Below are 15,274 nucleotides of genomic sequence, written 5' to 3' on the forward strand. Positions count from 1 at the left end.
TTGTGATACTGAGAAAGAAGAAGTTGGGCGCAAACCAGATTTAGCTGAATTACAGTGTATTTCATAGTGCACAAACAATCTCATAAAACAGACAATAGTTGGTCACGCAACAGCTTAGCAGCTTTATATTTTTCATTTAGTGTTGTCAGATATGAACTACCGGTACTTCAGATGACTCAAATGACTGCTGGACGTGTAAAAACTCAACTACAGGTATATTCTAAAACTTAGGAGCTGCATCTTGTTCTGCTGCCCCCCAAGAGGCCAAAAAAGCGATTAATGCAGCTCCAACCTCACCTGACACGCCAGATGGTTTAGTTATCCGAAACCATCTGGGAAGTTGTCCTTGGGAACTGTTTGGAAAAGGGCAGTAACTTTCAGAAAATACTTGGCGAGTGATTGGACGAACCATCTGTCTATCACGGGCTGTCAGGAGAAAAGCGAGCTACAATACATGTTCATCATTCTGTGATGAAACGCTCCAGTTTTATTATAACTGATGCCACAGCAGCATCTGGGTCAACTAAGTTTTAGAAGAAATTGTCGCTTCTTACTGTCGTCACAACACAACTGCTGATTGGGGTGGGGTCTTGTGTTCTTGTGGGCACTTGCACTCCTGAGAACTTGCAGGGAAAGATTATTATTATAATACCGTGTTTTTGAATAACATATATCTGCGGAACACAAAATTTCTTTTACTTACTTTCCACCACGTGACAAAGTTGCAGAATTTAACAGAAATCTATGATGAGCACTGACAAGCTGTCCCCTTCACATGAAAACACACCTAAAACATCATTTGGAACAGTTCAACTGATGTTCCTTTTACTTAATGACAGTAAATTGATGATCAGATTGATGTTCCTCACTGTGAAAAGTATAAAGATTTAAGCAGAGTATACACTGCTTAAATCTTTATAATTATAAAAAAAACGTTTATACTTTTCTTGATACTTGTGTGTGTGTGTGAGAGAGAGAGAGAGAGAGAGAGAGAGAGCCATCAGCTCAGTGCATCACTCTCCAGCCATCACAAAGCCCTCGCCTCCTTCTAGCGTTCTCCATCCTCCTTACGCACTTACACGAGGGCTCACACTGATATAAAAACTGGGTTATCATCGCAGTTATTTTTGCTGAGGGCTGTATTACACATACTGTAGCAAAGAAGAGCCTGCCTCATACTGTATCCGACAAACACACACCGAATAGAAACAGAATTAGTTAATACATCCAACTTAAATAAAAAAAGACCTGTCGCCGTCTGCTTACAGCTGAAATAGTATCACATTATCTTTAGCACATACATTTACACAGTCATATCTGATGTCCTGTAATTTAAACACAGGATGCTCTCAGAAAGGTCAACGGCATATGTTGGAGACGTACTTACTGTACTTCTGACATTCAAAGGACTGTATCTGCATGAATATTATTGCATTCTTTCTGTACAGTATAAGTGTAACTTATTTCTGGTAGGAGAGCAAATTATAATCAATGTCTAAAAGTCTAAAAGGAAAAAAAAACATTACACTTGGATGGAAGCCGGCTCCCACAAAGAACATGCCTTATTACTCATCCCCCACGGAACCACCTCTAGTGTATCGTGGGTGGACAGGGGTAGGTGGGCGTGCAGGGGACTGGGAGTTACACCAAATACCTTCAGCTCACACGAAACATACCTACTTATGTTTCCACCACTTTGTGTGTGTGTGGTGTGTGTGTTGAGAGAGAGGTCTGTGTAGACTGTACACACTTCAAAACTAATCAAGAAAGCCAGTGTGGTGGAACCCAGACATCTTGTTTATCCTGAACAATTTACCCGCACTTCACCTTCAGAGCCACACAGCTACATGTCACTCCACATTACACACACACACACACACACACACACACACACACACACACACACACACACACACACAGTGAAGGTCTTGTTCTTGTCCCAGGTGCAGAGAATTCTGTGAAGCAGCATGTGGCTTGTCCCAGTTCTTCCACAGTACCTGTGTGCTTTTGTGTGTGTGTGTGTGTGTGTGTGTGTGTGTGTGTGTGTGTGTGTGTGTGTGTGTGTGTGTGTGTGTGTGTGTGTATGTGTGTGTGTGTGTGTGTGTGTGTGTGTGTGTGTGTGCATTGCGACAAGGCTGACCCATTTGAATCTTTATACAGGCGCTCACAAATGTGTTCCTGAAACTAGTTCAACATGTAGGCTGGGCTGCGGGTCGCATTGTGACACTGCGAGGGGGATGGATGATGGTGGTGACTAAGACCGGGGTCAAAGGCCATTGAAACACTAACAGTCCTGGGCTGCTTTTCGGAGTGAATGTCAGTGAGGCCACACTGAATTGCTTGTTGGAGATGCCAAGATGATCCGCTGCCTTCTCCTCCTGCTCTAGAACAAGGAGGTGTAGCTTTTTTGTCATTTGAAAAAATTTCATTTTTATAATCTTCATTCTGACCAAAGCAGGTGTGTGTGTGTGTGTGTGTGTGTGTGAGGAGAGAGAGAGAGAGAGAGAGAGAGAGAGAGAGAGAGAGAGAGAGAGGAGAGAGAGAGAGAGAGTAGTGAAATGAAGATGCAAAGACTCAGAGGAGGGGGGTGAGAGATAGAGGGCGAGACAGAGAAGCAAACAGACCGAGAGACAGATTGAAGGAGAGGAAAAGATTGCAGCTTTCTCTGAATGCGACCACCACCACCAATACCACCACCACCATCAGCAGCAGCAGCAGCAGCAGCACGGATCCGGACGAGGTGACCGGACTGGGCTGGGGTGGGGGGTGGAGGTGGAGGTGGAGGTGGAGGTGCGCTGTGCGTCTGGAGGAGAGAGGCTCTGTGCCGCCGCGTCCCTCTACTCCGTCCCTTCCCTCTGGACAAAGGCATCTGTCGAGGTGAGATGTGAAGAAGCTTGAAGTATGGCATGCAGAGATGGTTTCTGCCAAGAAGAAGGAGATGGTCACAGCGCTGCGCCCCCGCTTGCATCCGGATTGTCTTCTACTTTTTCTGTTTGGTGACTTGGTGAGTCCTGACGCGTCTCTGCCCGCGGTGCTCAGCTGGGAATCCGTTGAAGTTATGGTGTTTTTTTTTTATGTTTCTAGTGTGAAGAAGATCACAGCACAGACAAGGAAGGATGAGAGGATCTATCCGGAGAATTTCACTCGCATTTTAGATCGGCTTCTGGACGGATACGACAACAGGCTGCGACCTGGATTCGGTGGTAGGTGTATGTGCAGCATCAAACCCTCAAACTCTACATTCAAGTTCAGTCAGCGGTGAAAATGCGTTTTTTTCTTTGATTGTAAAGTGGCAGTGAACTTAATGTTGAACTGCAAATACATCTCTTAAGTCCTTGAAAGATTTGACCCGCAGTAATCTGGATTCACTAAGAACCTCAGAATAAATGGAGCAACTCATTTTCATTCGACCTTTGGCGGTCAGACATTTAAAACGGGAATTTTATACAAGTCAAGTCATTAAAAATACAGAGATATCGCCACCATCTTAAAATAATGGTCTATTTACAATTTTCTTTTTTTTTTAGGAAATCATCACGAATAGCTGACTTAGACAAAAAAAAGAAAGAAAGAAAGAAAGAAGAAAGACTTATGTTAAGCAGGTGATGATATATAGCCTCCAAATTACACATGTATCCACTAAATGAACTTTTGATGTGTTTAACACACCATTGTATCTGATTTCTCATGAGCTCTTTGTTGTTTCACTTGTATGAAATGCTGTATGTTGCATCTTGGACAACCCACGCAATGTCAAATGGTGTTTCAGACTTGATCCTGTAAGCCTGGTGCCACTGGAGGAGCCTCTAAGCTTGTTTAAGCGAATACTTATATAACCACGTTGCAGGACAAATGCTTAATGCACAGTTCAAGTAAATTGTAAAAGTGCGGATGTGATTCGCAAACAAATGTCACATGTTCTCCTTGCACTGCAGCCTTGTCAGCTAAAATATATAGCTTATCAATGCAGTTTGACTTCATGTTCCTTCACAGAGAGAGGAAAAAAATATCAAACAGGATTATGTTTTACATCTTTTAAGCTATTATGTCCATTATGCACAGACTGCATGGCTCTGGATGAGATAAGCTTGCGTGTCTTTTGGGTTGATCCTGATGGACTGAAGGCCTGCAGAGAGTGTTTACATTTTTTAAAGCATCAAGTGTGAATAGGACTGGTCTCCAGGGCTGAACTGTGGCATGGTGGATGTAACACAGGAGAGAATATTCATTGTGTCACTTGTTACCTGTTCATTGTGTCATCAGGTCCAGTGACCGAGGTGAAGACAGACATTTATGTGACAAGTTTTGGGCCTGTCTCAGATGTTGAAATGGTGTGTATCCTGACCATCGTCACTCAAAGTAATTCCTACCATTCATTCTCAGGAACTTTTTTTGATTTTGAGGAAAGTTTGTCACATAACATGTGTTTGTCTACTTTCCTGTTTTAGGAGTACACGATGGACGTGTTCTTTCGGCAGACATGGGTGGACCGCAGGTTGATGTATGAGGGTCCCATAGAGATTCTGAGGCTCAACAACTTGATGGTGACCAAAGTGTGGACACCAGACACTTTCTTTAGGAATGGCAAGAAGTCTGTAGCTCACAACATGACAGCCCCCAACAGACTCTTTCGCATCATGAAGAATGGCACAATTCTCTACACCATGAGGTGCTCTTCTTACCTCCACCCTTTAATTACATTGAATTGACCATCTGTGTGTGTGTGTGTGTGTGTTAACTGTGAACATGCCTCCAACAGATTGACGATAAGTGCTGAATGTCCCATGAAGCTTGTGGACTTCCCCATGGATGGACATGCCTGTCCCCTCAAGTTTGGAAGCTGTAAGTGTGTGTGTGTGCGCGTGTGTGTGTGTGTGTGTGTGTGAGTGAGCATTACACCACATACAGACAGTTGTATACTTGTAACAGAATGTGTCCCACACTCATCAACTCATCATCATAACCTGTTATAGCACTTTCCTTTACTGTCCTCAACACTACACAGCTCATCTTGAGTCACTGTGTTCCTTTTTGTCTCGGATGGAAAGTAATTCATAATAATGCCATTATTTATTCTGATTAACCATCTTTGGAAATTCCTGAATATTTCTTGGGCAGAATAGAATCCAAATTAGAATTCTTGTCATTCTACACAGTAAAATTAAATTGTTTGATGCCTTGTTAAAGGCACCAGGAAGTGACCTGGCACGTCTTCAGCTACCAGACCACTTCCATATTTTTGGTCTGTAGCTGGGCTTGAATAGGCCACCCCAAGCAAAGTCTCGACTGACTGAATCTGCACAATGAACAAATACCTGTACATCATTTGATTTCTGATTTTCTGCTAAACCTGTGTAGTTCTCTTGTTATCATCCTGTATCATATAGAGATCAATAGTCCTGTTGTGCCTGGTTGAGAGGAAACAGCACTTGCAGGTATCAGATACATTTTAAGAGTATGGTGCATACCAGAAAAAGAAGTTTCTGCAAAATGTTTCAGACGTAACGGTGCTGTTGACATCTTTTTTCACAAAAAATGACTCAGCCTTGTTGTCACAAATGCTACATGAAGTGAGACTCATTAGCATAAGGAGGTACGATGCTCTTCATAAATCTAATAGTTTGCCCCTGTCTGATAAGGAAAAAACAGCTTGATCACATGACTGTTCTCAGCTCTGCACTGAAATGGATTCTTTGCTGGAAAGCAGTGCTGAGGAGCAGAGCACTTTGCAAGACACAAAGACAGCTAATGCTAAATAATGAAGTATGTCATTGTTGTGTTGAGCAGTGAACAATGAAGCCCCAACTCAGCATCAGTGTTTATAGACGGCCTTCTGGTCAGCAGAAATGGCTTATCTCAAATAAAGTAGTTTCTCAAACAAAGCTGCTCATTCTCATCGGAGACAAGCAGTGATTAGAAGATTGCATCTGCAAGAGAAAGGAAGGGAGAGAGAGTGAGCGTTCCTTTGCACTGGCCCAGGCTGCTGTCAATTACCCCGCATGATGACATTGTGGAGGACAAATTCAAATTTCTCAGTTTTGTCATCCTCCTGCCCCCTTGTACTTCTCTTTCCACACTCCTGCTCTGGTGCTGCTCCCCTCCAGTCAGGAGGAAGCCACCATGGATCTGATGTGGCCTGAAGCGATAGAAAGGTCAGAATCCCTCCCTCTGCCTCAGGATAGCACAGACCTATGCAGCTAGTTTCCATAGCTGGTGTGTGTGTGTGCGTGTCCTTCTGTCTGCTCCGCCTTCGATTTTCCTCCATCACCCTGTCTCTCTCTCTCCTTCCTCTTTTCTGTTACTCCATCTGGAATTGTGTGTTCCACTCCATGACACACCAGAGTCATTTTATTTTGGCAGTACAGTTGGAGTCCCACAGGGAGTAGCAGGCAAAGACAGCTGTCATGTTGTTGTGTCTCTATCATGTGGTCATCCTCCTCAGACACACGGATAGCTCACAGGAGGCCACAGTGGGAGATCAAATACAAAATATTCCAAAGTCAGGCACACTGGAGAATTTATGGCAGAATGATATCAATAACCTTTGAATGAATACATGAATATTATGTCCTAAACATAAATGAATTCCACCTGAGTTTCCATATATTTCCACTGAGGGGAGGGGCCTCAGAAAGTCATGAAACAATCAATATAAAGTTTTCATAAGGAAATCTTTTGGTGAGAAGCAATGACCTAAATCACTGTTGGGGAACGTCTTCACAATTTCTTTATGTAAAGTCAAGAAACTAGTTATTTGCCAGTGAATACATCGACATAATTTAAAAAGAATGCAGTAACTACTAGTAAATTACTGATGCATAAAGATGTCATGCTTCCTAAATTTTACCCAGTACTGATGCAACATTACTCATAAGCCTGTCATATGTTTACATTGCTCAGAAAACAGCTTAAGTTTTGTTAGTAGCAGAGTAAAAACACCATTCCCTCTAAAATGTAGGGATAACGCAGGATAAAGTAAATCATTTAAAGAAGTCGCACATAAAAACAGGTAGGCATGCAGGTGTAAAGGAGTGTAGATGACAACAGACTCCTGTGTGACATATATGCCCACATGTACATGAGTACTTTCGAGCGCTCTGCATGCTGTTGACTGTAAACGAGTCAGATTACTGCTTCCTGCCCACAGATGCATATCCCAAAACAGAGATGATCTACACGTGGACCAAAGGGCCTCAGCACTCGGTGGAGGTCCCTCCTGAGTCGTCTAGCCTCGTTCAGTACGATCTCATTGGCCAAACGGTCTCCAGCGAAATTATTAAATCCATCACAGGTGAGACTTGCAGCCCATTTTCACCCCATTTTGATGTACATTATTTTAAATGTTACTCACGAAGATGATGGTTGGTGTGGTGAACATAGTTCTTTCTGACAGTTATAGGATATAAGTAACTTATATAACCCATGCAATTACGTAAATAATTACTTTGAAGGACAATGTATGTTGTTCGTTTGTATTTTTTGAAGTAAGTGTTATTAGTTTAATAATCTTGCGATAATAATCTTTATATTGCTGAAGAAGAGTTTAACATTTTCAGTTCCCCAGTTTGTCCAACTTTAAAACTCACTGCTACAAATGAATTACTCGACAAATATTGCACAGATGCCATTAAGGAGGAAGATATGAACTTAAAGGACCTAGGAGAAGTCGACAGCCTCTTCAAATCAGGAACTGCAAACATCTTTGAATGTCGGAGGGCCTTTCAGTACACATAAATACTGAACCATCCACCACATGAACAGCAGACAGTTGAAGGAGATGGATGTTTCCATTTCGGTGAAAATGGACTGACTTCCTGAAATATGTACACAGTGTTTTTTCTGTCTGAAGCTGTATTAAGTCAAATCTATTACCTTGCAACTAATTATTTTCTGTTTATTCTGCAGGTGAATATGTGGTGATGACAGTCTACTTCCACTTGAAACGTAAAATGGGCTACTTCATGATTCAGACATATATCCCCTGCATAATGACAGTGATCCTCTCCCAAGTGTCCTTCTGGATAAATAAAGAGTCCGTTCCAGCACGCACAGTCTTCGGTATGTAAACCTCACACTTCCCTCACGGTGTGCAGCCTCTCTGCTCCCTTTTCAATGCCAACACAGTAATCAGACTTGTCTTAGCAATGCTACTGTATGTAGCTGTTGTACTTGAGCAATAAAAAAAATCATGTTCATGCTTACTTTCTTTGCATAAACAAAGCAAAGCCCGAAGCTTGTATGTCAAATTAACCACTGTCATATGACACAATTGTCCCTCTGATTCTCGGTCAAATTGCTAATTGCCACTGTCTTAAAATAATGGCCTAAGTCATTTTCTTGACAGATTTTTTTCCTAAGACAGTTCTTCATGATGATTCTGTGTTTTTTAAAACTTGCAGATATAGGCCATTATTTTCAGAGGGTAACAGAATTAACTACCTTTTCAGTGTAACTTTACCTGCATTTACATTACACTCCCCGTAAAGAATTGCAAGTCGTTACAAATCGTACTTATTTATAGAGCACGAAGTCCTTACTTTATTCATAGGACGAATATAAAGTGTGAAAATTATATAGCTTTTTTTTAGAAACACTGTATCACATTTTGGCAATTTGTTTCATTATTCATCATTTTTACTTTACAGATGCTTTTAGTTTTTTGACATGTGACCCACTTTGGCTTTCGGTCCCCTGGGTGCAAAGTTTGTCTGAAACTGTCTGAAAATAAACTGATAGGTGTCATAGGTGACACATAGGTCACAGACATAGTTTGACAACTGGGCTGTTGATGTCTTGGAAAAAAGTTGTAAAGAATCTCGATAAAAAACTTTAAAATCATCAGGTATTTATCAATGAATTCAATTCATTAACAATATTTATTTGTTATGTATTGCCACTGTGTTGAAGACACAGGTTTTTCTGGGACCTGTTTCCATTCTGCTCTTGAGTGGTCTTGAGGGTCTTTACCCAGACAGAGGGAAAGTCTCGGCCATGTAGAATAATACGCTACTCAAGGATCAATCCCTCAGTGTTCAATGTGTGTGATAGTCAGCTATTAATATGTTAATGAGTAGCTGAAGCAGCAGATTTCCACTGATATCTAGCACGGTTGAATGTGCGTGTGGCTTCGGTGCGTGAAAAGGAGCTTGGTGTTTTTCCTCTTGGCCATCATTCTCATTCAACTCATCCACAGTGTCACACCGCAGGACAATCTGGAGTACTTGAATCAGTGTTCAGGTGTGGTCTGCTGCCTTGTAGCGTTGATCGAAGGACATCGATTTTAAAACTAAATGAGCTTTGTGCAGTTTGACTTTTTGGACAATATGCTTTCTAAACGAGCGACATCCACACTTTACGTACTTGTGATTTGACTCACAGTCATGAGGTGATCTTTGCATTTTCATCTCGATGAAAAGCAGTCAGCTGCACACTGATTCTATTGTAAAGCCCAAAAGCATGTATTCTTTTCCAAACAACTGCCAAAATACCATCAGAGCAGTGTTGCTAGAAACATTGTAATAGTCAATATTGCCTTTTTAAATCATCTGAATGGTTATCATGTACATTCTTAACGTGTTTCAAATGAGAATCACAGGATTGGAAACAGGGATTGATCTTTCATCTTCCATTTTAAAGTCCTGTTTGTGTTTTCCTTGCTGATGTACTGATGTGAAAAGGTCCGTCTCCACTGGGCGAACATTAGCATTATCTGATGCTGCTGCATCTCACACAGTGTCAAAGGGGGCACTGTGTCCGTATACGACACAAGGACAGTGAGAATGTGCCGCCGCTGCCAGCATCCCATGTCAGACTGACTGGTATCGATTCTTGTGTCTCTGTCAAATGGGCGTCAGCTCTACACATTGTGATGCACAAATTTAACAAAACATTTATATATTCGTGATGTATCTATCAGCCAGTTCACTTTACCCCTTGTGTTCCAAGCAGTTTCCAGGTTAATATCCACAGTCTGTGGCCTCAAGCTGCAGTCCACCTATCAATGACATTCAGCTGATTGACAGGTAATTACACAGCGGTCACGTCCGGGCGCAGGGGAGGAATTTATGTTGGCGAAGGACTCTGCTGCAGAGATTGTTCCAGATCGCCAACGTAAAGGAGATTTTCTCCAAATCACATTATTGCTTTTAGTTAATAATACCAAGGACGAGTGGTGAGCTATAAGCTTAAACTGTATCCTTCAGCTACCTTAGGAGCTACTCACAACCTTGTGTATGCTCCAGGCTGGTGTCTCTATTTTTATATTACATGCCTTTGTGACATTTAGCCCTGAAATGGTCCTAATCACTGTGTCCCTCGTCCCTCTGTGTTCCTAGTGGGAGTCCTCTCTGTGATGATATTGTATCAGTATCTGTAGTAAAACACCTATTGTTGCTCTGTCCGTCCCAGGGAGAGGATCCCTCTTTCTTCTTCCTGATGTTTCAGCCTTTTTCCCGGGTTATTTATTTATTTATTTATTCAATTTTTTTTTTTCCACACCCAGATTGAGGGTCAAAAGTCCAAGATGTGCAGTGGAAAATTTTTATGTTGGGCTTGACAAATTTAATTGATTTATGAAACAAACAAATGCATTTCTTTGAACATGGTCATTTGGTCAGTTTTGGAGGAGCAGCTGAATCTCTATCTGGTATAAGTAGTACGTATTCAGTTTTTACTTTTTACGGTTTTTGTCAATTTTGTTCCTTACTTTCAACACAGAAAGTTAAAAGAAACTGATTCAAATGCAAGCATACACTGGCATTGCTTACATTTACTAAAAATGAAAAAATAAGTTGGCAGCGAACAACCCTAACCCTAATCCTTTACAATCAAATAAATGGATGAAACACTAGAAAAGAGCAGTACAAAAATGTCCTTGCTGTTCTACACATTTATCTGATAACAATAAGACAATTTAAAGTGGATATACACCGACACAGACCTGCACAGCGGCTGACAGCCCATCGTGAATGAATATTCCATAAAGGAAAGTGGCAGCTCCTAATAGGCTGTCCTGTTGATATTATTTTTTAAGTTTACTACTACAGATTACTACAGATTACTACTTGTTACTCTCTTCTTTGAAGAGATGCTGTTGAATGACAGGAGGTGCGGCGATACCTCCGAAAACTAGCCTCTTCTGGGAGATCCGGTTCAGAGCAGCTGCTTTTCAGTAATCCTGCTGACAGATCTCCACGTACAAACATAAACAAAGAACTACGGTGTTTAATGGGTCTACCTCATAATTGATAACACTCTCCAAAGGTGTGTGAAGACAGACCCAGTGGATTTTGCGTAATCCTGCTAATAGACAGACAAAATGAAAAACAAAAAAAATCCCATAAGCTCCTTAGATAAAGGTAATTATGTTGCCACACAGCTGCTGCATCCAAAGAGGCCAGTTTGTTATCCAGTTAACCACTTTATAACATGTGGTAAAGTGACAACGCTACAGCTCCAAGTGGTGAAGGACGTGTGGTTCTTTACGCCAGCTGCACAAAGCCAATTGTCTTTGAGTCTTCATCCTGCTGCATTCACTTAATGAAATATGCTTATGAGAGCAGCGTAACAGTACACAGGCAGTTGAACACTGTGCAGGTGATCTTTATTACCAGTTGTTTGCAATGACATGGAGAACACTAATACTCAGGCATGGATGCATTATTGAAAATTTCTGTATTATAGACATTATATTAGTTGAACTATCAGCCTCAATGCATTGTCTCATCAAATATGGACCCTTTGATCATTTCTTGACAAAGAATACTGACCTGTCAAACTAAACCGACAATCCATATGTCTGTATCGTCTAGGAGAACAAGAACAAGAACAGTGCTTGTGTAACTGAAGACCACTGATTAAAGATAAACCACATAAACACATAAAAGACCCTGAAGAACAGAGGAGAGCTGTGAGAAGTTGGAGTTTTTGGCATTTGTAGTGATATGATTTATCTTCTTTTGCAATAATTGACTTAAACTGTGGTAAAGTCTCTCACATAGAATTCTCGCAACAAAGCATAGAGAAATTTCCATCACACTGTAACGGGCTCTTCATCAGATTCCTGGCAGGAACATCCAGAAGCTGAAGTACATTCTGCCAGGTGTCTGATGAAAGTCCGCAAATATGAGCCCATAACCCATCCTTCATTCACTGGCTGGCTCCCTGTTCCATCCAGGATCAACTACAAAATCCTGCTGTTCACCTATAAATGCACCTCCCTAACTTTACGAACGCCTCTCTTCAGAGCCCTCGACTTGCACCACCACCTCCACTGCTGCGCTGTGCCTCTGGAACAGCTTCCCCATCCAGCTCAGGGATGGACTCTTAAAATCAGGCGTAAAAAACGTTTTTTAAAAAAAGTTTTATCTGCTGTTGCTGTTGATTGCTTTTCTTTTTAAATTCCAGTGAGTTCTCATCTCCAAATTAGAATTTTACTTAATGATGTTTTAGGTACATTATTTTTTTTCAAACTGCTTGTTGTACTAATATTGTTGTCTTTCTCTGATCACTGAAGGAATCACCACGGTCCTCACCATGACAACGCTGAGCATCAGCGCCCGTCACTCCCTTCCCAAGGTGTCATATGCCACTGCGATGGACTGGTTTATTGCTGTCTGCTTTGCCTTCGTCTTCTCTGCCCTCATTGAGTTTGCTGCAGTCAACTACTTCACCAATGCACAGATCGAGCGGGCCAAAAAGAAGCCAGCCAAATGTCCCCCTGTGCCCCAAACCACGCCTGTCAAGGTCAAGGATGCAGAGGAAGTGCTGCAGGTGATTTTTTGTTTATCTCAAACTAGCCGTGTCAAATGAGCGGATAACACTTTACTTCAAGGAGCAATTACACAGCATTTTCTGTATTATGGGCTCACCGGATGTTCAAATGACCCAAAGTGGGCCTGGCAGAGGATTGGCTGCTGTGCTGCTGCTCAAAGGTGCTGAGATGAAAACTGACTCAAGACATGCGTTCAGCTCTAGATAGATAGCTAGACAGACAGACAGACAGATTTGGAAACGGAATGAGGAGAGAACATATTCTGCTGTATGTGATCAAATGAGACCAAATGAACTCGTTCTTCTGTTCATTGATCATTGAAACTGACTTGACAGCAATTTGTCAGTTTTACACTAACTGCTTAAAGTTTCCCCCTTCAGTCCAAATCCTAGTGTGGCGTAATCATGCCTGAATGCAGTATAGTGACAACAGCACTTCAGTGGATTAGTAGGTTGCCAAGGCAACACAGCCGAAGAATCTGTATAGGTTTCAGAGAGGCTCTGGCAGCAGGGTGAAAAAATTAATACTCTTTTCCTCAAGAGCAGTTTCTGTTGATGCCTTTGGCATGGGGGGTCAGGGTGTTTTGATGGATCTAAGTTCACAGCCTTTAATATCCTCTGCGATGAAAATCAAACACTGTGCACGCACACACACACACACACACACACACACACACACACACATACATCCACAGCCTCTGCTGCAGGTGGGACACAGTAACATTGGATGTTTCCAGTTTTGGGTTTGGATTATTCCTACAAATGCTTTAGCACGAGCATCACACTCTCCCTGCTTGAAAACATCAGCTCTCAAAGGATAAGCTCCTTTGACACCACACTGCATTACTGCCCAGATGCAGTACTACCTACTTTGTGTCTTAAGCTTGCGTGAAATGAGGGAAATCCTTGGTAAGTGACATCTGTATTGCACACACTCTGTCGTGTGCATCTAGATGAAGGCCATCTGTGACAGGGGAACTGTAATCAGATCAATATGACAAAGTTTAGCAAGTGAGCTTTACCTTCATACACTACGCAGGATTTAGAGCACTATTTACTATTCTAATTTGGAAAGAGAGTCACATATAGTGTATTTTCTGGATTGTTTTAATATTGAATTATAGTAATTTTGTTATTTGTGATGTTCTGTTTGGTGAAAATTGATGTATATTAAAGTCCTCAGTTGATATCTTTAGTATTGTTTCTGTTATATGATCTGTTTACTCCTGGGAAAAGTCTTAATTATAATCTGAGGCTATAATCCTCTCATAGGATAACTCCGATTGATAGGAATAAGAATGGGATTTATTTTGAATATTCTTCTATCTGGCACCCAACTTTATATATAAGGCAACTTTATAGCCTAAGCCTAAGAAATGAATAATCGCTACAATATACTTCCATTAAACTATGTATTAACAACTATTAAGTATTAACAACTACTGCAGTTGTAAGTATTAACAACTTCTGCAGCCAGCATAAATGCATATAATAAATGTTTTGAAAGTTCCTGTCTCATTGGCTTTGTTCAGAGTGAGACACACTAACAATATTAATGTTAGTGTCCTTTGTATAATTATGTCGTCTCTTTTTGTGTTTTACAGCAAAACCCTGACAGCAACGGTAACCTGAGAAAGCGCATGAATTATATTCCCCACCAAGAGTCAAGCTGTCACCAGAGAGCCCAATCGTCCACCAACATTTCCGGCATCGGAAGAGCCAGACCGCTGCGACCTTTAGCCAGCGGAGCCAACGGCAGCTCCTCCACCATCTCCCGCTCCAGCCCCAAATCTGAGAGCCTGCTCAGCGTGGCCTCTTCGTCTGTGCAGCTTGTGAAAAACATGCCCCAGGCTGCAGCCTCCACACCAGACGTGATGGCAGGGACTCCGTGTAAGCGTAACACCGCCTCGTTGTCTCTGCAGCATCTGCTGGGGCCCAAGCTGGAGCGCATCCAGATGATGGGGAACAAACTGGAGCTAAAGCAAACACCGTGCTCTCAGCCCACCACTGCTGGTATGGGAGGAACCAGCAAAATTGACAAGTATGCGCGGATCCTGTTCCAGTGTCCTTTGGGGCATTTAACATGGTCTACTGGGTTGTTTACCTATCGAAGGACACCATGGTGGCGAAAGGTGGCTAGACTCTGCGCTGGCAGCGACAAATCATTTCTTTGAACAGATGGGAAGCAAAGAAGGATTATGAGAGTCTGCAAGCAATATGAGGAAATAATTCTTTCCAAAACTAATCAACAGAATGGGCTCACAAAGTACTTCTATATCCTGGAGAATACATTTATTCTTTTTTATAAGGTCTTTGAACAGCAAGCATGGGAACTAATTACCCCACTTTATAAATATCTAACTACATAAGACACACTGGATTACGTTATTGCCTTCTACATGATGGTATGCCATCACGTAGAAGCCCATACACTTCCTTTTGGCCAGCAGTCAAGATAAAGATGGAGCTTTTTTCATTTTCCTATTTTTGTACCTTGCTCCCA

At 41.8% G+C, this 15,274-nt stretch overlaps 1 protein-coding gene across 1 annotated transcript; it reads left to right on the forward strand.

The window, feature by feature from the left end:
- The first annotated feature begins 2,914 nt into the window (after positions 1-2,914).
- LOC144741017 (gamma-aminobutyric acid receptor subunit alpha-4-like) lies at positions 2,915-14,911 on the forward strand. Its single transcript, XM_078623709.1, is given in 11 exon segments — positions 2,915-2,953; positions 2,955-3,004; positions 3,085-3,203; positions 4,264-4,331; positions 4,449-4,669; positions 4,760-4,842; positions 7,148-7,291; positions 7,906-8,058; positions 12,515-12,771; positions 14,376-14,826; positions 14,829-14,911. Coding segments are annotated over 11 exon segments (1,668 nt in total).
- The last annotated feature ends 363 nt before the right edge of the window (positions 14,912-15,274 follow it).

The sequence above is a fragment of the Lampetra planeri genome, unplaced genomic scaffold (genome assembly GCF_965212315.1).
Source record: "Lampetra planeri unplaced genomic scaffold, kcLamPlan1.2.h2 scaffold_387, whole genome shotgun sequence".
Lineage (NCBI taxonomy): Eukaryota > Metazoa > Chordata > Hyperoartia > Petromyzontiformes > Petromyzontidae > Lampetra > Lampetra planeri.